The 23,940-nt window shown below is 61.2% G+C and overlaps 1 protein-coding gene and 1 long non-coding RNA gene across 2 annotated transcripts in view; one reads left to right on the top strand and one right to left on the bottom strand.

The window, feature by feature from the left end:
- Positions 1 to 19,268, bottom strand: part of LOC137486316 (protein Niban 2-like) — a 33,109-nt gene extending 13,841 nt beyond the window's left edge. Inside the window, 6 exon segments of the mRNA XM_068211498.1 lie at positions 826 to 840; positions 843 to 917; positions 920 to 929; positions 1,012 to 1,140; positions 4,997 to 5,127; positions 19,064 to 19,268. Of these exon segments, the coding sequence (XP_068067599.1) occupies positions 826 to 840; positions 843 to 917; positions 920 to 929; positions 1,012 to 1,140; positions 4,997 to 5,127; positions 19,064 to 19,118 (415 nt within the window). The 5' untranslated portion in view covers positions 19,119 to 19,268.
- Positions 1 to 23,940, top strand: part of LOC137486319 (uncharacterized) — a 125,336-nt gene that overhangs the window by 4,131 nt on the left and 97,265 nt on the right. The window lies entirely within an intron of this gene.

The raw sequence follows: 23,940 nt of genomic DNA, 5'->3' as shown, positions 1-23,940 counted from the left end.
CATCCCAACCCCACCCTTTCCAAAAGGTCCTCAGGGATGCTACACCCAAAATCATTCTCAGGGATGCTACACCCTAAGACCACCCCTTTTTGAAGGTCTTCAAGGATACTGTGCCCCAAACCCACCTTTTTCGAGAAGGTCCTTAGGAATGCTGCACCCCAAAATCACCCTTTTCTGAAGGTTCCCAGGAATGCTGCACCCCAAAATCGCCCTTTTCTGAAGGTTCCCAGGAATGCTGCACCCCAAAATCGCCCTTTTCTGAAGGTTCCCAGGAATACTGCACCCCAAAATCGCCCTTTTCTGAAGATTCTTAGGGATGCTATGTCATAAAACTATCCCTTCCAGAAGGTCTTTAGGGATGAAACCCACCTTTTTTAGAAGGTTGCCAGGGATATAACACCACAAAATCGCCCTTTTCTGAAGGCCCTCAGGGATGTTACACCCTAAACTCACCCTTTCCAGAAGGTCTTTAAGGATGCCACACCCCAAACCTTTTCTGGAAGGTCCTCAGGAATGCTACCACCCCAAACCCACCCTTTCCAGCAGGCTCCCAGGGATGCTACACCCCAAACCTACCCCTTCTAGAAGATCTTTAAGGATGCCACACCCCAAACCTTTTCCAGAAGGTCCTCAGGAATGCTACACCCCAACCCCACCTTTTCTGGAAGGTCCTCAGGAATGCTACACCCCAAACTCACCCTTTTCTGAAGGTTCCCAAGGATATGACACCCCACAATCACCCTTTTCTAGAAGGCCCTCAGGGATCACACCCCCAAACCCACCCAAAGGTCCCCAAGGGCTGCCCAGCAGCACGAGGGCCCTCACCTGGCAGGCTGTTGTGACCAGCTCCAGGTACTGCTCCACGGAGGTGAGGACCTTGTAGCCAGCACTGTTGACCAAGACCCGGGGTGGCAGCTCCGCTCGTAGGCCTGAGCAGGAGAAATGGTCATGGGTGGGGTGTCCCCTGGGGAATGACCCCGCTGGAGATGGTGAAAGGGGGGTTGTCCTCACCAGTTTGTTCTCGTAGAGGACCAGCCCGTAGTTGTGTGGCACCACGCAGAAACGGTTCCTCCACTTCTTGTTCTCCTCGATGTACTGGAAGATGTTGCCTGAGTAGATGACGTGGTCCTCCAGTGGAACCTGCAGGGAAGGGACAGGCACGGGGGATCAGGGAGGGGACAGCTCTGCCCTGGGGAGCTCAGTGAGGTCCAGCCATGGTGGCCTGGGTGGGTGTTTCTTCTCTGAGGGTCTCCACTGCAGTACCTCCCACGGCAGTGCAGATTTTGGTGCCTGAATTGGTGCATTTGGGCGATGCTTTGAGGGGCACCACAGGCTCAGCCCCAGAAAGGCTCTGAGGGGTGGCTCATCCAACACATGGTGACACCTCTGGTGACGCCTCTGCCCCTGCCATCTCCTCCTGGGACACACCGAGCTCAGCTGAGCCCCTCCAGCTCCCCTGGCTGAGTGGAAGGTTGGAGCAGAGATCTCCAGCAGCTCTTCCAGCTACTGCAATTTGGGTGTGTGCCACTGCTGCCAGAGGGTCCTGCCAGGGGCATCTGCAGGTGGCAGGAACCAAGCCCTACCCAGCAGGGTCTCCTGGTGGGACAGGGCAGAGGAAAAGCACGAAGCCACCCCACAGAGCCCAGCACCAGGTGATGCTCAGATATTCTGGACTTCACTGGGACCAGTGACAGCCTTTTTAAACTAGGAGAGATTTTGAGTGGATTTTGGGAAGGAATTGTTCCCTGGGAGGGTGGGCAGGTCCTGGCACAGGGTGCCCAGAGCAGCTGTGGCTGCCTCTGGATCCCTGGCAGTGCCCAAGGCCAGGCTGGATGAGCTTGGAGCAGCCTGGGACAATGGAAGGTGTCCCTGCCCATGGCAGGGGTGGCACTGGATGGGTTTTAAGGTCCCTTCCATGGCTCCATGGCAGGATTCCATGACAGGAACAGGCCAAGGACACCCTGTGCCCCCCCAGCTGTGCAGCCCCTCCCTGGCTCTGCAGCACCTTTTTGGCCGGCAGCGTTTACACCATCCCAAACACAGCCTGCCTGACGGAGCCAGCAATTTGTCCCAGGAATTTTTATGATCCCAGGAACATAAACAAGAGCTGAGAGCTCTCGTGAGGGCTGGAGCGTGCGGCCGCTGCCTCTTCTGCCGTGGGCGCCCACCCTCCATCATGGTGGCCACCAGGAGGGACCAGCTAGGGCTTGGATATCACCCTGCCCCAGCAGCAGGACCCTTCTGGATGAACTTTTCCCACTCTTCTCCCTTCTCCTGGCTCACAGGAACCTCTCTGCCTTCCCCAAGCCCCGACCACACACCCCCCTTGGGCTGGGGGAGGTCTGACAGCAGCTTGGCTGCTCCTCACTGCTCCTCACGGTTTCCCAAAGCCTTTGGAAGAGGGAAAGGAAAGCCCAAAGCAAGCCCTGCAGGGCTGGGGGCCAGCAGGAGGAATGAGAACCCAAACCCACGGCCACCAGCAGGGATGGGGACAGGAAGGACGTGCCAGCTCTGGGGAGTCCCCAGCAGTGACTCATCCAAGGCTAATGAGCCCCACTAAACTGGCTCCAAAGGCTCTGCCCAGGGCAGACAGCTGGACAGACCAGCTGCTGATGGAATAAAAGCCAGGCTGAGCCCTGACATGGCTCTGGGGACCCTGGAGAGCCACCAGCACCCTGGGAGCCCCAGCACAGCTGTCCCCTCCTCACACACCCTCCCAGCCCAGGGAGGCACCCAGGGGGCTCCTCCCAGCTCCAGGAAATATTTGGGAGAGGCAGGTGTGTGCCGAACTGTGGGGCTGGGCAGGGAGGGGCCGGGAGCCCCTGGTCTGCCCAAGTCCCTGCCACAGGGCCAGGGGCAGAGGATGGCAGGGATGATTTTTCAGGAGCTCTGGATTGTTGGAGAGAGCAAAGGCTGATGTGTTTATTCCATATTCTCACTGCTGTTGTATCTTGCTGGTGTTTCAGGTGCCTGAATCATCCTTCACACTCCATTCCTGCTGTTTCCACTCTGCCCACGAGGGCCACCAGTGTCACCCCTGGTGTCACTGCTCCGAGCACCACAGAGCTCACAAAAAAAGGGGAAGAAACAAAGAACATTTAAAAATCCCAAGTGTCACATCCCAGCTGAGGCCAGGCAGGATGAAACCCTCCATCCTTGTGCCATCCACAACTTTGTGGGGCATGTCTGGGGGGCACAAAGTGCAGCTGGAGATGGCCATCCCTCACTGTTGTGGTGTATGGAGTATTGGGACACCCAGTGGCACGGCTGTGTCCGTGGGATGGGCTGGGCAGCACATGGGACATGTCCCAGTGGCACTGCCAGAACCTTCTAAGGGGGTGGGCAGAACATGAGATATCCAGTGGCACTGCCAGGACCTGGGATGGGCTGGGCAGCACATGGGATATCCCAGTGGCACTGCCAGGACCTGGGACGGGCTGGGCAGCACATGGGATATCCCAGTGGCACTGCAAGGGACCTGGGAGGGGCTGGGCAGCACATGGGATATCCCAGTGGCACTGCCAGGACCTGGGAGGGGCTGGGCAGCACATGGGATATCCCAGTGGCACTGCCAGGACCTGGGATGGGCTGGGCAGCACATGGGATATCCCAGTGGCACTGCAAGGACCTGGGAGGGGCTGGGCAGCACATGGGATATCCCAGTGGCACTGCCAGGACCCTGGACGGGCTGGGCAGCACATGGGATATCCCAGTGGCACTGCCAGGACCTGGGAGGGGCTGGGCAGCACATGGGATATCCCAGTGGCACTGCCAGGACCTGGGACGGGCTGGGCAGCAGACAGGACACTGACCAGGAGGAATCCCTATTTCTGCACGGGGTTTTTCCAAGACTTGCAGTGTCCCTGACCTCCTGACCTCCTGACCTCGCTGCTGTCCCTCAGACATTCCTGGGCTGCTTGCTGGAGCTTTTGGATGAAGCAACCAACCTGGGGATGGAGGCACCTCCCGGGGGTCTGAAGGCATCCGAGGAACCCAAGGGTGCAGAGGACATTGGGCCCAGGAACCTCCACTCCTTTGTTTTTTTCTGACACACCCAGCACCCAGGCAGGTCCCTGAGGACATGGGGCACGTCCTGGTGCCTGGGCAAGGTGTCACCTCCATGGGTGGGTCGGGGACACGGCCTCTGTGAGCGCCCAGGGCTTGAGGCTGAGCTCAGGGAGGCATTTCCCAGATTCTTGAACAGAGCCACCCCTTCAAGCCCCAGACGAAAGCAGAAGCCTGTGGCCATGTGCAATCACATCTCTTCCTGCTTTCAAGGACAGCAGCTCCACCAACCGGGCCAGGCAGGGACCCCAAGAAAACCATCCCAGGGAGGTCCCCAAGCCGTGTCAGCTTGTGAGCAGCCCCACCTGAGGTGCATCTGCCTTAGGAGGAGGGAGGGAAAGAGGGGAAGGCAGGATCCCCGCAGACGCCACAGCACCAATCCCATCCCTTTAGCCAGGCAGGGGACACGTGGCTGCTGCAGTGAGACTCAGAGCCACCTCTGGGCTCACCTGCCAGGGGTTTCTTCTTCCTCCCTAGGGATTTTGCCCAGAGGGGAGCAGCACTCACACCCAGGAGCAGGAGGACACTGCCTGGCACGTCTGCTCAGGGCTCTCTGGGCACTGAGGGCTCCCCGAGCTCCTGGCAGCCCTGGCATGGAGCGCAGACACCCCCAGCCAGCCTTACCCTGCCTTACCCTTCCATGGCTGGGAAAAAGCCATCCCAGGGAGCCCCGGAGTGCACAGGGCCCCAGGGACGGGCTGGGCTGGGCCAGGAGCACGGGGCCACACTGCAGCCAGCAGCCCGGGCCAGCAGGAGCAACGGGAGCCGAGCCCCACGGCCACCAGCAGGGATGGGGACAGGAGGGACGTGCCAGCTCTGGGAGTCATCACCCAAGGGTGACTCATCCAAGGGGAATGAGCCCCCCATAACTGGCTCCAAAAGCAGTTGCCAGGGCTCTGGGCAGGACGGGGAGCGGGGATGGAGCCCTTACCTTGCGGTGCAGCAGCTGGGCCTGCGGGCCCCCGGCGCCCTCGATCTCATAGCGGACGCTGTTGAAGAGAGCTACTCCAAACTGCTCCTGGTAGCACCGGCAGAACTCGCCCAGCACCTTCCCCGTCTTCTCTGCAACGGGACAGCAGAGCCACGTCAGGCACGGGCTGGGTTTGGGGTCTGAACCCCTCAGAGCCCACCCAGACCCCTCCCCAGTCACCCTCCAGCCTGCTGGAACAGCCTCTGGTGCAGGGACCATGGCAGAACCTGCTGCCTTCTGCCCTCCCTGCCCAGCCCAGGGCCTGATTCAGGGTCAGGATGATCTCTTTTTTTGGCCTTTCACATTAATTTCATGGATTCCTCTCCCCGGCAGGAAATTCCTGACATTGAACTGATTCCGCCGGTGCCGGGGCTTCCTGTGCCTTGTGCAGCTCCTGGCCCTGCTCTGGCCACCTCAGCTGGCTGAGACTGGGGGCAGCCCCCCAATCCCCAGCCCAAACATCACTGACACCCCCTGACCCCGCTGTGCCCCACAAGAGCCATCCCACAGAGGGGCTCCCATCCCATGCTGCAGCAGGGTTGGGACTGGGGTTGGGGTGAGAGCAAAGGACAGCCTGGACCCCCCACACTCACTCGTGTGAGGCAGGGACCCCCACCAGGACCCCAAACTCCAGTCTGGGATGAGTCCAAGGTGCTGGGAGAGCCTCAACTGCGAGGTATCCCCCTGCACCCCACACTGGAGGAGATCCCCTCCATCCCACAGGCAGCCCCTTCCCCAGCAGCCCCTCGATGCAGGGGGCGGGGGCACACTGCAAACCCACTCCCAGCAGCAGGGACGGGGCTTTGCCAGCCCCAGTGTGGCCAGAGGAGCCCCTTGGGCACCCTGAGCCACCCATCACCCTCCCCACCTTTGCCCCAGACCCCACACGGGGGTCCCACACCAAAACCCCATCCTGAAGCATCCCAAGGCTGGAGAAACAACTCCCCCCCGAGTTGCTTTTGGCACACAGAGCCTCGACTTTGAACTCCCCAGTCAACTTTGCCCCAGAGCCTGTGAAAAATGAAGAATTTGAGTCTCCTCCAACAATTCCTGACAGCTCAGGCTTCGCCAGAGCGCTGGCGATGGCGTGGGGAGGCTGCATCCTGGCTCTGCATCCCAGTGCTGGAGCCAGCACGATGCTGGGGGCACAAACCCAGACAAAACAACCCCCACGCCGGCTTGGCACAGCCTGGCAGCAGCCAAAACCTCCAGCAGCAGCCAAAACCTCCATCAGGAGCCAAAATCTCCATCAGGAGCCAAAATCTCCATCAGGAGCCAGCCTGGAGCTGTGCTTGGCAGCCAAGGCAGCACAAGGAGCAGCTTTGCTGCAGCGTGCTGCAAATCCTCACGGGATGAGCAGCTCCAGAGGAAAATGCTGCCCGAGGAGAAAGAAACCCATCCCTGAGGAGATGCCAGCACTGCCAGCCACGGGAGCAAACCACAGAGAAGCAGCACACTGTGCCAGGGAGAAACCCCCCGAAATGGAACAAATTCACAGCAAAGGATGAGACGCCCAACTCATCCCGGCACAGAATTCCTCAGCCTGGATTTTGGCCTCTCCTCCTGGCCTGCTCTCCTGGCCTCCACGCAGCACCTCTGTTGCAATTCCCGTCTCCCAGGCTGTGTGATTCTGGCCAGGGCTCTGGGCAGCCATGCAGACAGCTGAGATTTAAAAGGATGTTTTGAGGTTTCATTTCCTTTCAGTCCATGGGAAAAAAGGAGCCCCCAGTCCCCGGGCAGGCGAGACGGCTTAGTCACTCATTCTTCCCTGATTAACAGCAGGGCCAATTAGGAGGGTTTAAGTAAATGGAAAAGCAAAAGTCAATAATTTGCAGAGGTTGGAACAAGACTTGCAGTCAAACATCCGAGGTGACTAAATCTGCCCAGGCTCAGCAGGACTCTCCGGGGTGCTGGGGGGATGCTGGGGGCCAGTGATGCTCCCTGCCTGGTAGCCGTGGTGGCAAGCCCAGGGGAGCAAGAAGGACAGGGACGTCTGGGCATCAGGAGTGACATAAGAGTGGAGTGCTAGTGGGGGGCTGTGCCTGAGCAGAGGGTGGGTGCCCACACTGCCCATGCCAGAGGGTGTCCTGACCCCTCACATCCGGACACCCTCGCAGGGCTGATGTGTCACCCTCAGGAACTGCCTCAGCCGCCCCCTGGCTCCTTCATCAGGCTGAGCAAAGCCTCCCCAGAGAGCTGGGGGCTGTGCAGAGCATTCCCTGCCAGCACAAGGGAGCACTGAGGGCTACAGAGAGCATTCTGTGCTCCAGCTCCATGGCCAAAGCCACCCGCGAGTGGCTGTCCCTCCACGAGCAGCTTTGGCTGCACGTCCAGCCAAGAACTGGAGGGGTCTGGAGACAGGGGACACAGCCCCCTAGATTGTCACCTGTCTTCAGACCCCTCTGTCATGGCAGAGGAGGGAAGGGACCGCGCAGCCAACAGCACCCTGGGTGTGGGCTCAGACACCCACAAAGCACTTTGGCAAACAGGAGCACCCGCAGGGACCTCCCAGCGTGTCCCCAGCCAGCCAGCCACCCCCAGCGCTTTCCCAATGCCCCTGCTTGCTCTGGGACCAGCACCCACACCCTCCCCCTGCCACCACCCCATCCCTGGCACACCCAGAGGGGCGGCTGGGCTGGCACAGGCCCTGGCACGTCCCGCTGGCTCCTGGCAGGGGGAAGCCGCTGTGGGGTTCCAAGAGCAGCGGCAGCAGCAACGCCTGGCTCACAGGATCCCTGTGTCAGCACCTCTGGTCACAGGGCTGCTCTGTCTCCAGCCCCCAGCTCCCCTCCTGCCTCTCCTGACTCAGGCACACGTGGTGGCTCCAGCAGGAGGGACTGCACAGCCCAGAGGGCACAGAGAGGGCTCTGGGCACCCAAACCCCAAACCTGGCTGGGTAGGGGGTGGGATGCGGGCAGCAAGGACAAGGCTCAGCCAGGGCAGGGCTCAGCCAGGCCACAGCAGCTCCCAGCCACGCTCCAGCCCTCCCTGCAGGGTCCCCAGGGCCCCCACACCGTGCTGGCATCACCCAGCCAGCCTGTGCTGTGGGCACAGCAGGGCGCGGGGACGGGCAGGGCAGCACGGGTGTGTCCTCGTCCCGGGTGAGCCTGAGGTCCTGTGGCTGAAACCAGCCGGGAGAGGAGGCTCCTCTCCTGCCCAGCCCCCTGACCGACCAGTAATGCCACCAGAGCTGTCACCCAGCCCAGGGTGACAGGCAGGGCACAGCCCTGGAGCAGTCGGTGCCCCAAGGGCAGGCACAGCCCTCCTGTGCTCAGAGGTCACGGCCCGGCCAGGGCAGCCCTGGCTGGCTCTTGGTCCCTCTGAGCCAGGGCAGGAGGTGGATTTTGCCTTCAGGATTCCAAAGGCAAACTGTCCAAGCTGGTCCAGCAGCCTGGGTTGGCTGTGTCCTGCCCTTGGAAGCATCTCCAGCCCCGTAATCAGCCCCACACACGGAATCACGGATTGCTCTGGGCTGGAAGGGACCTTAAATGTCATCTCCTTCCACCCCTGCCATGGCAGGAACACCTCCCACTGTCCCAGGCTGCTCCCAGCCCAGTCCAGCCTGGCCTTGGGCACTGCCAGGGATCCAGGGGCAGCCACAGCTGCTCTGGGCACCCTGTGCCAGGGCCTGCCCACCCTCCCAGGGAACAATTCCTAATTCCCAATATCCCACCCATCCCTGCTCTCTGGCAGTGGGAGCCATTCCCTGTGTCCTGTCCCTCCATCCCTTGTCCCCAGTCCCTCTCCAGCTCTCCTGGAGCCCCTTCAGGCCCTGGAAGGGCTCTGAGCTCTCCCTGGAGCTTCTCCTGTCCAGGTGAGCACCCCCAGCTCTCCCAGCCTGGCTCCAGCCCCGGAGCAGCTCTGTGGCCCCCTCTGCACTCTGTCCAACACAGACACACCCCGGGGCAGCAGCCAGCTCTGATCCCAACCTCCCAGCAGAGCAGAGCCAGCCCCAGCTCTGAGAGGTGGGGAAAAGCCACCCAGGAGCTGCTGCTCTGCCCCAGAGCTCTGATCACCTGCAGCCCAGCCCTGGCTTTGCTCTTCCCTCCCGCTGCTGCATTTGCTGCCTGCAGGTTGTTTCAGCACGGTGGGAAGAGCAGAGCTCCAGGAATCCACCCCACAGCCCCAGGCTCACGGAGAGCCCTCCCCGCACCAGTGTGTGTCCACAGCTGGTTTTCCTCATTGCCCTTGAGATCATGTGAAAATGGGAGTGCTGCTGGAAATAGCCCAGGCCCTGGGCAGCCCAGTCAGCAGATCAGCCATGGGGAGGTCAGTCCTGCACAGGTTTGCTCCAAATTTCCCTTGTCCTTCCTCCCCCTCCTCATTCTTGCTCAGCTCAGCACACCCAAGACCTACAGGGGTATCTGCGTGTCCCTGGTGGGGACAGGGACGTGGCTCAGCCCAGGTGTGTCCCCAGGGCTGGGCAGCTGCTCCCAAAGGCAGTGGGAGCAGAGCTCTGGGACTCAGGGGCTGCAGCAGCACAGGCACACCATCAGTGGGGAATCAGGGAATGGTTTGGGTTGGAAGGACCTTACAGCTCATCCAGTGCCACCCCTGCCACCCCTCCCACTGTCCCAGGCTGCTCCCAGCCCTGTCCAGCCTGGCCTTGGGCACTGCCAGGGATCCAGGGGCAGCCACGGCTGCTCTGGGCACCCTGTGCCAGGGCCTTACACCCTCACAGGGAAGAATTTCTTCCCTATGTAACACCTAATTTCCTTTCTTTCAGTCTGAAGCCATTCCCCCTTTTCCTGTCACTACAATTCCTGATGAAAGTCCCTCTCTGTCTTCCTTGTGGCCCCTTCAGAGGCCCTGTGGAGACCTCCCAGGCCCTTCTCTTCTCCAACACGCACACCCGTGTGCTCACACACCCCTCGGAGGGGCTGCAGGCCAGCTGCTGGAAACCTCAGAGGGAACTTCTGCATCCTCCTCCAAGGCCACATCCCGTTTGGCACCCGCAGTCCTCACGTGCCCACCACCCGTTACATCTGTGCAGGGGGTGAGCTGCCTCTGGAAGCCCAGCCCTCCGCAGAGGGCCCCTGGGATGATGCAGAATCATGGAATAACAGATTAGTTTGGGTTGGAAGGGAGCTCAAAGCTCAAAGCTCATCCCATCCCAACCCCTGCCACAGGCAGAGACTCCTTCCACTATCCCAGGAGTGGAGTGACAGCAGGGGCTGGAGCAGGGTGCCCAAACCCCTGTGGATGCCACAGGGATGCCTCACCCCAGGCAGGGAATTTTCCTCTTGGTCCAGAAAAAAATTAAGAAAAACAAAAAGGCCAAACCAGCTCATTGAAGCAGAACCCTCGGGCTGGCAGGGCAGGGCCTGGCCTGGCTCCTTTCCCAGCCCTGTGGGACAGCTCCCCTGGCCCCACGCAGTGTCCCCTGTCCCCGTGCCAGGGGGGTGACAGGGACGTGCCTGCAGGGCAGTCAGGAGCAGACACGGGGGCACACATCCTCACGTCCCTTTGCTGTGCTCCCTGCCCTGGGGACAGCCCCTCTGTGCCGTGGTGCTGCTGGGACCGGTGGCCCGTGGGCAGTGTGTGCTGGCCTGGCCAGTTTGCCCAGGCTGCTGGGGGAGGACTTAATTACTAATTTAGCCCGTAAATGATTAGTGAGCGGGGGTGGGCTGCTGGGGGGAGCGCAGGCTCCCAGCAACCCTGGAGCAGTGGCACTGACAGGGACAAGCACCACGGTGGCACTGGCAGGGCCAGCGATGGCCTGGGTGGCTCTTCCAGCAAGGGAAACAAAGCTACTGCAGGGAGGCTGGTGCCACTGCTTGGTCACCCCTCGCAGTGGGGCTGCTCCAGCCAGCCGTCTCTGCTGCCGCCTCCAGGCACAGCCAGGGGGTGTTCCCACTGTCCCTTGGCCATCCTCCTGTCCCAAATCCTGCCAGGGTGTGTGGGCATCCCCCTGAGGGCACTACACGGTGAGGATGGGGTGCACACGTGGATGGGGGGCACAGGATGCCATGGATGAGGTGCCCAGGACACCCCAGACATGAGGACCCATGGCCAGGGGCTGTCCTGGCTCATCCCAGGCTCATCCCAGCAGGAATTTGGGAAAGACTGACAACCAGGAGATGGCTCCAGGCAGGCTGAGCAGCAGCAGTGCAGTGACAGCCAGCACAAGGGACAGTGCCACTGTGGATGGGGCACAGGAATCCTGCAGAGCCAACGGGGCACCCAAAGGGTTAAGCCCCAGCGGCAGTTTAGGGTTTCGGGAATTTGGTGAGCTCATTTCCACCCAGAAACACAAACTCCTTCACAGGGGCCTGACTCAGCCCGGCTGAGCATCCAGAGGAGATGCCAGCACTGGGGGAAGTTGGGCACCAGTTCCTCACCCGGGGGCACTGGGACAGAGCAGGGGCTGGAGGAGGTTTTGTTCCTGAGCACGGCCAAACCCAGGGGCTGACCCAGCAGCTCTCTGTATTCCCCCTCTCATCCAAACCAGGAGAGGCTGAACAGGGAAAGCAAAGTGGGAAGAGCAAAAACTGGGAGAGTTTCCCCTCTGAGCTCCTTGAACCCAAATGCACCCTTCACCCAAAGCCACCCAAACCTGCCCCAGGTGTTCCTGCTCTGGGCTGCTGTTGGGATTGGGACTGAGCTTGACTGGCACAAGTGGGGAGCAGAGGCTGCTCTGATGCCAGGCACTGCTCAGCACCAGGGACGGGGCAGGACAGGGGCACTGCCAGGCTCCAGCACCGCTCCAAAATCCATCGGGAGTATTTTCAGAATTGAAAATATTGCCCGAAACCAGCTCAGAAGGGCGGTGGGGGTGGGAGGGGAGCACACGGTGCCTCCCCAGGCGGCAGCTCGGAGCAGCCGGCTGCCCTGTGACTCAGCCGCGGTGGAAGGGTGGGCTGAGCAGCAGGAAGGCATGAGGCAGCGGAGCCTCGCCGGAGAAACCCGCTGGGGCCAGGCCTGAACCGGTTGATCCTCTCTCGCCGTGCCTGAGCCGTGCCGGGCTCTGCCCCCAGATGAGTCAGAAGCGCCCGTGGTGCCAGCGCAGGGCTGGGGCACCCGCCGGGGACACGGCTCTGCCAGAGGTGCCCCCATCCCCAGCACCCTGCGGTGTCCCCCCCGGCCAGCTGGGACCCCGGGGGTGCCCCCGGGGCTCTGTGCCCCCCCTGCAGCACCCAGCCCATCTCCCAGCACCTCGCCCTGCCTGCACAACGCCGCTGCCCTCCCGGCCCTACCCAACCTGCCAGGACACAGCCGCGCTGCCGTGGGTGGCCCTGCGAGGCTCCGGAGCCAACCACGGGGCTGAACATGAAGCAGCACACTCCGCAGCAACTCCTCAGCCTCCGAACAGCTGAAAAACACTGAAAAAAAAAAACACTCTCGGGCGAGCTTTGCACACCTTCTGCTGCTTCTGCGGGCACCGCTGCTCCCGCTCCCCAGTCCCAGCCGGGAGCCGGGCTCAGCGCCCCGCAGCAGCCCCTTCCCGGGGCTGGGGGCACGCCCAGCCCGCCAGGACGGGGGTTAGAGGCCGCTACGTGCCGGCGGGTGTTTTCCCGTGGCGTGGATGCCGGTGTCCCGCTGCTCCTGGGAACAAGGCAGCGCGGGGCTGCTGCGTGCGAGGAATGTGCCCGTGAGTAACAGAGCAAACAGCAGCGGGGCTCCCGGCGCTGGCCCGGGCTGCACGGAGATGCCTGCCCTGAGCCCCCCTGCCCGAACACATCCGAGGGATGGGGCAGGAGGAGATCCCCGCCCCCATCCAACCTGCATGCCCCCTTTCCCCTTGGAGCAGCCTTTGGGGCAGTGCTCCAAAGCCGTGGGGCACAGGTGCCCTCACGGCTGGGTTAAGGCCACTCCAGCACTGAGTGCCACCTGGCAGCAGGCACAGCCACCAGCAGAGGTGACTGCACTCCCAGGACTGTCAGGATATGTCCCGTGGACAGGCAGGTGGCTGTGGGAGGATGGAGCATCCCTGGCTTGGCTCGAGCTGAACACAAACCCCAAACCCTGAGCTAGACCAGAAGCCACTGCCCTCGTCCTGGCTGCAGCCACATCACCCCACGTGTTCCTTGTCCCCCTGGGTGCCACCAGCACCCGGGCAGGGTGGAGAAGAGCTGCCACCCCTCTGGCTGTCCCCACAGCAGGGTGGGACCCAGCACCACCCCAGATAAGGCCCGGCTCATCCCCCAGCACCGGCCGGGCCGCATTGCATCCATCCCTCGGGAATGGCGCAATCCCACCGAGCCGAGCAGAGCCGAGCCGGGTGTGCACTGGCACCCACATCCTCCAGCCCTGCCAGCTGGGGACAGGGAGCTGAGGTCCCCACGGCAAAGGGAACAGAGGAGACTTGGCCATCTCCTGTGCTGGGGGCAGCTGGGGTGGGCGGTCCTCGCTCCGGGATGTCCCAGGAGCTGTGTCCCTTATGTCCCCTCGTGCCCAGCCCCAGGGAGAGAAGCTGAACCTGGCACACTGTCCCTGTGCCCAGCTGGACAGTGCCAGTGGGAAACCCAATCCAGCCCCAGGGGAGGAGACCAAACAAAGATTTTTATGTGCATCTAAAAAAACAACCCAACCAAGAGGAATTTGAAGAAAACAGACCTGAACCAGTCCTGGAGCTGTCCTGGAGCTCCCTTCCCTGCTGCTGGTCAGGGTCCTGTGTCCAGCTCCTCCATACCCATCCCAAAGGATGCTGACCCACCACAATTTTGGGGTCTGGGAGCTGGCTCTCCCCAGTTTTGGGCACATCCCTTCATGCAGAAAAACCTCTCAAGGGGATAAGCAGAGCCAGCAGAAGGAGAAAGGAAGCCGGGACAAGTGTCCTGTGCCCCAGGAGCCACCAGCACAGTGGGAGATGGCTGAGATCCTGCCCCAGGCCTCTGTCACCTGCAGGGCAGTGTCCCATCCATCCTGCTGTGTGGGAATGTCCCATCCAGGGACCCCCCCTAGTGAAGGGGTCCGAGCTCCCAAGAGGAATTCCCCAGAGAGATGCCTGCCAGGCAAGGGCAGAAGGGGACAAAGAAGGGCAGGAGGGCATGGCAAAGGGCAGGAAGGCAGGGAAAAGGGCACTGTGCTCTACCAGAGCTCAGACCTGTGTCAAATGTCACTGCTCTTTCCCTTTGAAAAGGGGGAAAAGGTGGAGTTTTATTCCTTCCTCCCCCACCGGTCCAAGAGACTGGGAGGAAGCAGCGACTACTCTGCTCTGCCCCTTCCTCCCCTCCTGGCCCCAGCACTGGGCTCTCCACGGAGCCACTGCAGGCACGTCCAGGCATGGGACAAGGCTCCAAGGCTGGGCAGGGGGCACAGGACCCTGCCTGGGGACCTCACCAGATGGGCTCTGGGGGCTGCAGCCCAAGGAGGAGTTGACATCCCCCACAAACTGGGTGGTGGGAGCAGAGCTGGGTCCTGCAGGGGCAGAGCAGGTCCTGGAGAGCTGCTGCTCACCTGCCTTCACACCTGGCCCCATGAAGTGCCCGTGGATGAACACCCCTGCATCCCTCCAGCCCTGCTTCCTGCTGGAAAGCTTGGAGGCACAGGAGCCTGGCAGTGCCAGGAGGGTGGGCTGGGGCTGACAGGGGCTGTGCCAAGGGGCACCGAGCCCCTCGGAGCTCTGAGCCAGTCTCTGCAGTGATTTGGGGATGAGGGGAGGCAAAGGCTTGGGAAATCCCAGCTCCTGGCTGTGTCCCTGTGTGGGAAATGAATTTGTAGAGAATTTGTAGAGCTTTAAGGCATTTACAGCATGGTGTGGCTAAAGGTGATAGGCCAAGAAACACTTATAATATATTGTAATTAAGAAATAGTTGGCTTCTGGTTGTGATGGTGCGAATTATAACATCTGTATTGTGCCACCCGTCACGTGAGACTGAAAATGGAATAAAAGCTTTTAAAATGCCTCTCAGTTGCCCCATGTCTGGGCCAGAAAAGGGCCTCATCCAACATCCCTGCCATGGGTCTCAGGGTGTCTGATACTGCTATGGAGGTGACCTGGTCTGGGGTTGCTTTTCTCTCCCTGGGCTGGCCCAAGGACAGCTCTGAGCTGCCATCCTGGCTCTGTTCCTCCTGTCCCAGCCCCGCTGCTCCCAGGCAGAGCAGGGATCCCCTCCCTGCGTGCCCCAGCTCGCTCCAGCCGAGGCCTCTGGCTAAACCCTGGCCGGGGGAGGCAGGGAAAGCCCTCCCCGAGGGTGGGCAGGCTCTGCCCCGGGGCTGAGCACCCGTGGCCCGCCCACGCGGGAAGGCCACCAGAGCTGTGTCCCCTGCCCCGACACGCTGGCTCGGAGCGAGCCCCGTGCCCCGACACGGCGGCTGCAGGTAAAGCCCCGGCTTGCCAGAACCAGCCCTCGCCGCTGGCAGGGAGCCCTGACATGCCAGGGGAGTTATTTATTTGGCGATGAAAGACACACATTTCGTTGGGAGAAACCACTCGACGGCTGCAGCGCCCTCGGAGCCTCCCTGCACGGCTCCCCCCGGGGCAGGGTGAGGGCTGCAGCCTCAAGACCAACCCCAGAGCCCGGCAGCCTCCACCTCCCACGCCAGCTGGAGCAGAGCTGTGGCAAAGGCTGGGAAATGAGTGTCACGCTTAGGGAAGCCACAGCGAACCTCCTCCTGCTGCCAGCAGCCTCCATCCCCGGGGCACACCACAGCCTGGTGCCTTCTGGCGTTTCCAGGCACCTCTTGCAGCCCATGCCATGCCATGCCATGCCATGCCATGCCATCCCATGCCATGCCATGCCATGCCATGCCATGCCAGCCTCCTGCGTGCTGGGATCAGGGACATGCACGCACCGATGCCCGACAAGGCTCCTTAGAGCAGGGAGGCTGCAGGTCCCGCCCCGGGGATGAGGCTCGGTGTCACCTCTGCCACCTCCGCGTGGGCTGCTGCCTGTGGAAGTCCTACCCCGAAATTAGCAGCTGATTCACTCTGTAATTAACGGGCTGGCGACTCCCCGGAGATGCCAGAGCAAGGTGGGAGCTCCCAGGGACCCTCCCTGTGCTGCCACCTACCCACACATCCCTTTGGCCTTGGGGACATCCAGCGGCTCCTGCTGCATCCCTGGGCTCTGCCACTTATCCAGAGTGGCACCCAGGAGCTCCTGCTGCATGCCTGGGCTCTGCCACTCACCCGGGGTGGCACCCAGGAGCTCCTGCTGCATGCCTGGGTGCTGGCACCCCTGGGCTCAGGACCAGCAGCTCCACCCAGAGCTCCTGCCAGCCACGCTTCAGCTCAGCCCCCAGGAGAAGGGGTCCATGGGATGCTCCAGGGAAGCATCATGATTCCAGCATGGGGGAAGAGTTTCATCCAGTCCCATGCTGAGAGCACCCACTGCCCTGGACACAGAAGGACACTGTGCAAAATTCCACCCAGTGACATCCTGGTTTCCCAGGACACCCCATCCCTGCCACCCCGGTGTGCCCAGGTGATGGTGCCCACGCTGGGCATCCTTGCACAAGGAAGATGAGCCAGTCCCTGCTCCAGCCCACAGAGCAGCTTGGAAACAACTCCCAACCCACATCTGGGAGGAAGAGGAGGAGGAGGAGGAGGAGAGCAGCCGAAGGGTGTTGACAAACAAACTGGATGACTCAGGCAGGAAGATGTCCAAAGCAGGGTGACAGGAGGAAGCACCAGTCAGAGAGACCCTGCAGAACGGAATGCAGGATCACACCTGTGGATCACACCTGGCTGCCCCGACAGCCCCAAAGCTGGCAGGGAGCTGTCTCTGTGACTGCCTGGGGCCCTCCAGCCCCAGCTGGGAGGAAAGACCCTGCTCCTGAGCCACCCAAGTCACACGTGTGGCTCGTGGCTTCTGGGAGACATTGGCATGAGCCTCACACAGCCACCATCAAATGGGCTGGGACAGGGCATGGCACCTGCACAGCCTGGGCACTGTGGGCGTGGCAGGGCTTCTCCCACCTGCCTCCTGCCTTTACCCCATTCCCAGGAGGGGCACAGGTCTGGGCCAGGCTCTCCCCAGCAGCTCTGCTGTTCTAAGGGGCTGCAACCTTGGGAAGCACTGCCAAGCCCAAAGAGCTCCTGTCCCTCCAGCAACCAGGGGTCATGGTGGCCTGGGCAGCAAATCTAAACCCCCCAAATTTGGGAAGAAAACTGGGAAAAGCTGCTTGGAGAAGGGCTGGACCCCTCCTGGGGCAGCAGCAGTGGAGAACAGGCCGAGCTAGGCAGGAAAACCTGGAGTTTTCCCCGCCACGTTGCTTTGCATGCCTGACAGCAAGTCGTGCCTTGCCTGTTGGGCTCCAGCCCCTCCCAGCTCCGGGGGCTCCTCAGCCAGCCAGGAGCCCTGGCAGGAGCAGAGAGGTGCTCCAGGAACCCAGTTTGCCCCAGTCTCTCCCAGGGAGGTGTCCCAGTGCAGGTGTGTGTCCCCTCTACTCACCCCAGCGTGGCACAGGACATGTCCCAGCCCAGTCTCCATAATCCTCTTCCACAAGAATCTTTTCTTCCCTCATTTAATATTTTTTCCCATTAAAAGCCCTCTGCGGTCCCAAGCATGGGTTAAATCCCACCCTGGGCTAACAGCTCAGCCCCTGCCCCATCCAGCCTGGCCTTGCAAACACCCAATCCCTGACCCAGCAGAGACAGATTCCTGCACAGGAAACCCAGCCAGGCTTCTCCTTGTTATTCTTCAGGATTAGGACCACAGGGGCTTGCACGGGGAGCTATGTGTGCACAGACAATCTCAGCAAGTTACAGAGAAACTCAGGATGTGCTTTGGATCCAAACACGCCACAGGCAGCCCCGACCCGGTGCTCAGCCGCGCTGAGCTTTAACTAATGCAAGATGAAAACCCCAGAGCGAGTTCCAAGCCCTCCTTCAAAGCTCAGAAACCTGCTGGCGTCCTGCTGAGCCGCATACCACGTAAGCATTCCTGCCAGGATGGGGCCTGGCAGGGCGGATGGGCTGCACGGCGAGACAGCCGTCCCTGTGCCAGCCCCACGGCAGCTCCAGCGCTCAGCAGCTCTTCCCCCAGAGCCCTTGGGGACAAAGGGACTTCAGAGCCACTCCCGCGCCTTTATGGCCGCGACAGAGGAGTGATACGGCGGAGTCACCTCCAAAACATGGGCGCTCCCCAGCCCTTGAGCTGCCGGCGAGACGCACAAGGTCCAGCACGAAGCCACCCTGGGCTGTGACACCCGCTCAGGTGAGGCCCCGCTGCTGCGGGGGTGGCTTCACCCACTGGAGACGAGGTTTTGCCAGCCTGGGGAGCTGAAACCAACGCTGGGGCACGAAAAGGCTCGGAGGTCACGTCCTGCCCGCTCAGAAGCCCCGGGGAGCCAAGTGCCCGCATCACGAGTGACGCAAAGTGGCTTGGGGGAGCCAAGCACCGCCACGGGGGGGTGACCCCACTTAGAGGGGTCAGACGTGTCACCACAGACCCCAATTAGCAGCGCTGAGCCCCCAGCCACGGCTTCACACGATCCGTGCCCGAGCAGAGCCGTCACCCCGCGTCCCGCGGGTCCCGGGCAGCTCCGGGCAGACATCCTGAGCCGGGGGCGCGGCGCTGCTGCCCCGGGACACACGGGCTCTCAATGACCACATTGTCACCCACGGAGCTGGCGGGGCACTGCTGTGTCCTGCCTGGAGCCAGCCAGGGGTGCAGGCAGCACTTCCCTCCGCCCCAAAACCTCTGAGGGGGGGCTACCTAAGGATCTCCCAGCGCTGTGAAGGGGGATGAGACTCATCTGCCAGCCAGCGCCAGCAGCGCCCGTGCTGACAGCGGTGTCCCTGCGCTTCCAGCATCCCCCTGGAGCCCAACTCCCCTCTCACCTCCCCGCAGCCCGAGGGGTCCGCGAGCCCCGCTGCCAACACAAACACCCCCGGCACAACGCAGCCTTTCGTTTGGGAGGCACACGGGCACCTCGGGTACTCCCCAGAGCCGTGCCGAGGCAAAACCACGGGGAAACTAAAAATTAAAAAGTTTGAAGAGCGAGAGAGAGGCGAAGAGCAGGCGTGGGGGTCCCGGGAAGACTGAGCGGGGGGGGTTCCCAAAGGGATTGAAGAAGGGATGGGGAGATCCCGGGGATCTCCCCGGGATGAGCGGAGCGGGGGGCGCGCCGGGGGCTCACCCGCGATGTGCTGGCGGCGACCCTCGTCCAGGTGCGTGGAGACCACATCTCCCATGGCGAGCAGAGCCGGGCCGGGCCGGGCGGCGGGAGGAGCGGCAGGAGGAGGAGGGAAGAGGGAGGAGGAGGAGGAGGAGGAGGAGGAAGAAGGCAGAGCTCGGGGCGGCCCGGCAGCACGGCGCCCCACGGCCCCCCCCGGCCACTCCTCCCGCACCGGCCCCGCGTCCCGCCCGCCGCCCCCGGCCTCGGGGAGAGGCTGCGAGTGTCCCCCCGCCGGGTAATTAGCCGCGCTAATTGCCGGCGGGGGGATGGGCAGGATGGAGGAGGGGGCCGTGCCCCCCGGCCGGGAGCTGGGCAGTGCCCGCTGTCTCCCCGCACTGCCAGCGGCAAAACCGGCTCCGAGCTGGCACCGCGCTGCTCCAGCCCGGCATTGCGACACCCGGGCTCCGTCCTACCTGCGCCCACACCCCGCAGCCGCCAGCCTTGACCTTGGTGCCAAACGGGAGAGCGGGCGTGGGAGCCGGCGGGCAGCGGGCACAGCGAGAGGCCCCTCGCCCTCCCCAGCCCGGGGGAGAAGGGGATGGGAACGCTTGAGGTGATTTAAAACCCGCCCCAGTCACGGGTTTCGGCTGTCCCGGGACGGGGGCTGGCATCTCCCGGGTGAGCCGGGGAGCAGGAGGGCACACTCAGAGTGGGACACTGAAACCGGGAATGTGCCAGCGATCGTGCGAGCTCTCCTCGGACACAGGGGGAGGAAGCAGCTGGAGCCGCGGAGCTGGAGGAAGCGCTGGAAAAGCTCCTCCTTCCTCCTGCTGCTGCTGCGGCTCCTTTCCCAAGCGCAACAGGCGGAAACAGCCCTCGCAGGATGCCGCGGCGCTGCCTGGGCACGATCCGCGGGGAGGAAAGGCCTCGCCGCCGTCATTCCCAGAGCTGGGCACCGCCAGCAGCTCGGGGTGTGACCGAGGGAGGAAGAGGAGGAGGAGGAGGAAGGAGGACGTGGTGGCGTGACCAGAAAGTTCAAGCTGTTCCCAGCTGCAGGGCGGCTCCGGGGAGTCGCTGCCGAGGTGGATGCACGCCTTGGGATCGCTCTGGGTCCCTGGATGCTTCCAGACCTCTGGAAGCCGGGGCTGGGCCGGGCGAAGCTCGGCTCAGCTGCTTGGCTCGGTGTGGGGCAGCCAGCGTGGAAACGGCTCCGGGAGGCTTTTCCTGGGCTGGCCTTGTTTACCCGGGAGCGGTGGGAGGGAGGGTTGGAAGTGGCCGGGCTGGGAGCGAGGCATCCTGTTTATCCTCCTGAAATAGCTGCCCTTGGCCGCCGCGGGGCTGGGCAGGGGGCGGCAGGATGCGCACACCCCTCCTCGCCTGCTGCCACCGCCAGCCCTGCCCTGCAGCGCTGCCACCACGCCGGGGCACACCAGCGGGTCCTGCCCCCTCGCCGTGCCTGGGGGATGCCACCCTGGAGCCAAGAATCCTCCTTTTTGGGCAGGGATGCGGGTGCGCCCGTGCCACGGTCTGGCGAAGCCGAACACTCCCCGCGTGGCCAAAAAACGTCAGGATATCGAGTGGCACCCAGATGCCACCTGCATTTGTCCCGGCACCCTCTCCCCCCAGGAATGCCCACAGTGCATCACCTTTTTCCATCCTGATACTCTTCTCACCCCTCCGACTCATTTCAATGGGAAAATAATTCCAAAGCTGGATTTTTTTTTCCTTTTTTTTTCCCCCTGAGATGCCCCATTAGAAGGTTTACCCTTAGCACGGGGCTTGTTTGCAGTTTGTTTGCCTGGCCAGAATGCTGCTGGTATCAAGGGATTCTCGTGGGAAATTTATCCGCAGGAAAATCTCATTTTTAAAGAAATAGAAAAATAGAAAATCGTTCCACTGGAGGCTTTTTAAACACTTTTCCCACTGCTGATGCCCAAGAAGTCTGGCTGTGAATTAATTTGAAATTCTGTCTTAATAGGGTGATGGTATTTAAGAGGCGATGAAAATGCATCCACCCCCTTCAAACTGAAAAGAAATGGGAATATCTATCCATGTAAATAACTTCATAATTAGAAACCAAGCTTCATCCCTTCCAAACCAGCGATGTATGGAATATGATTTAGGCAGTGCACACAGAATCCTGCTAAATAAACCAAGTAAATGGTTTAAAAGCCTTATTTTTGAAAAAAAAAATGTATCCACACAAGCACTGAAGCACTGAGTCATCACCTCCTCTTTTGCCCACTGGTGTGTTTCTTAAATAAAAAAATAAAACCTGAATGAAGAGGTAAAAAATAGACAGCATTGACATTGTTGCTTTGCAAACAAGAAGGGGATGTTTGTGGCACACAGAAATAGCCTGGAGGCTGTCACACAGACACACAGGCTGCTTTTTGGGGCTCCCAAAACCACCTGAGGATGGGCACGATGTCCTGGCACCGTCAGACAGCAGGGAGCTTTTGGCACAGGCTGGCTGGTGCCACAGACAGGCTCAGTTGCTCTTGGGACAGGAAAGTAAAGAAATTGTTTGAAGGGCTTTATTGTGACTGGAGACATTTGGGAGCTCAAAACTCAGCAGGTGAGTACATTTTGGTTTATTGCCACAGGGTCACATGCAGAGGGGATTGTCCCCAACGTGCTCCTAGTCAGGGTTTACTCCATCCCCAGCACCCCAGTGGGTGCCTGAGGGGGATGGGATGGGGATAGGGATGGGAATGGGAGTGGGAGTGGGAATGGTTTGTTTTTCCTCTGCAGCACATTTTGGTTTATTGCCACAGGGTCACATGCAGAGGGGATTGTCCCCAACGTGCTCCTGGTCAGGGTTTCCTCCGTCCCCACCTCCCCAGTGGCTGCCCCAGGATGATGAGGATGAGGATGGGGATGGGAATGGGGATGGGAATGGTTTGTCCTTCCTCTGCAGCACATTTTGGTTTATTCCCACATGGTCATGTGCAGAGGGGATTGTCTCCATGCTCCTGGTCAGGGTTTCCTCCATCCCTGCCACCCTGATGGGTGTCTGAGGAGGATGGGATGGGGATGGGGATGGGGATGGGGATGGGGATAGGAATGGTTTGTCCTTCCTCTCCAGCTGCAGTTTCTGGGAGCCCAGCCTGGCCCTGCTCAGGCACTAAGCCTGTCCTGGTGAGCACAAGGGGTGCAGACACAGGCCCCCACTGCCCTCCTGCCTCTCCTCCTGCCTCCGTCCTTCCCAAGGATTTAAATCCATCTTTAAATCCATCCCCCTTTGCAGGCTCAGCTCCCAACTCCCTGCTCTGCTTCCCCATATCCCTCTGCAAAAGGCTCCAGGTAAAGCCCCTGGATTCAGGAAAAAAAAACCCCACTGGTTCCAGCAGCACAAGTGATGCTCAAATGGCTTTGTCACACCCTGTCCTGGGCCCTGTCCCATGTGCTGGGGCTCCGAGGGACCCAGCACAAACGTCCCTCCCATCAGAGGCTGTGAAGTGTTTGAGTTGTACAGCATTGCAGCCTGATAAAGTCTAATCATGCCAGCTAATTACATCTCACTGAGGAGATAGAAATAATGCTTATCTGCCTAGAGCTGATGAATTATCTACCCCAGCTTGGAAATGAAGGATTTCCCTGTGAATACAGCTGAGGAGAATAAACACTCTCGTGATTTCAGGCAGCTCCTGTGATGGTGGAGATGGCAGCAGTGAGGTGAGGTAGTTCCCAAATTATTAAAGCCTTCAAAGCCTTCAGTCCATCATGATGAGCAAAGGTGTTCCATACCTGTCCATCTGGATGATTCTGGATGATTCTGATGCCACACTCCATGGCCGTGACTAAGCATTCTTTAAAGAACTTGATTATGTGGGTATTTTTTCTGCTCACAGCAGTCAAAGCAAGCCTGACAGGGGCTGTGTGCTCAGCTCCCTGCCCTCCTGCCCCTCAGCTGATCCCTCTGGATTCGGTGCCTGTGGGGGGATCATCCCACCTTGCTCCCGTTGGATTTTCCATGAGGTCATTAGCACGGTGTAGAGCCTGACCTCTCAGCAGCAGAGGTGGTGGATGCACCTGCAGAGCGCCCAGAACAGGCTGTTCCCAGCCACTCCCCACCTCCAGAATCCTGCCGGATTCCTGCAGCCCGCTGAGCACTGCAGGATCAATCTCCAGCCCAGTAAATGTTTATTTCCCTCTCACCGACACCACGAGCAATCAGTGGAGTTTTCCTTCCACTCTCAATGACCCTGGCACAGGGATCTATTTCCACCTCGCCAGATCACCGGGAAACCCGATCGCGGTGGGGGAAGAGCCGGGGGGAGGGGTGTGTGGGGGGGTTGAGGGCAGGAGCTGCAGCCAAGGGGAGGTCGGGGGTGTCCCTCGCAGCTGGGCTCTTGTCCCCGTCCACAGGGTGGGGGGTGAAAACCCACCTGGGGTCACCTCTGAGGTGCCTAGGACATGTCCTTGTTAAGGGTCCCGCTGTGCCCTGCGGTCCGAGCCAGCCCAGGCCGGGCAGGAGGGAGAAGCAGCCGGCAGAGAAGGGGGTGGAGGTGCCCTCCCGCGCCGGGGGCTGCTCGCCTTCCCCACAACTGCTCTCGGTGCAATTAACAGCAGCGTAATTGCAGCAATAAAACTTCGCAGTGCTGATTAAGGTGAGGGCAGCTCTGCCCAGCCCCGCGAGCGGTGATGCCGTGCCCGTGGGCTGCTGCACCCTCCGTCCCGCTGCTGACTCCAGCGCTGCGCTCCAGATAACAGCGTCATTAAACACTGCTGAATCAGTCCTGCCTCGAGCGGCTTCTGCTGAATCAGGGTGCATCCATCAGCTCCAGCCCCAGCTCCAGCCCAGCCAGGGAGCTCTGAGCGGGATCCATCAGCTCCAGCCCAGCCAGGGAGCTCTGAGCGGGATCCATCAGCTCCAGCCCCAGCTCCAGCCTGGG

Source organism: Anomalospiza imberbis, chromosome 21 (genome assembly GCF_031753505.1).
Source record: "Anomalospiza imberbis isolate Cuckoo-Finch-1a 21T00152 chromosome 21, ASM3175350v1, whole genome shotgun sequence".
Classification (NCBI taxonomy): Eukaryota; Metazoa; Chordata; class Aves; order Passeriformes; family Viduidae; genus Anomalospiza; species Anomalospiza imberbis.
This window is presented reverse-complemented; position numbering and strand designations above follow the sequence as displayed.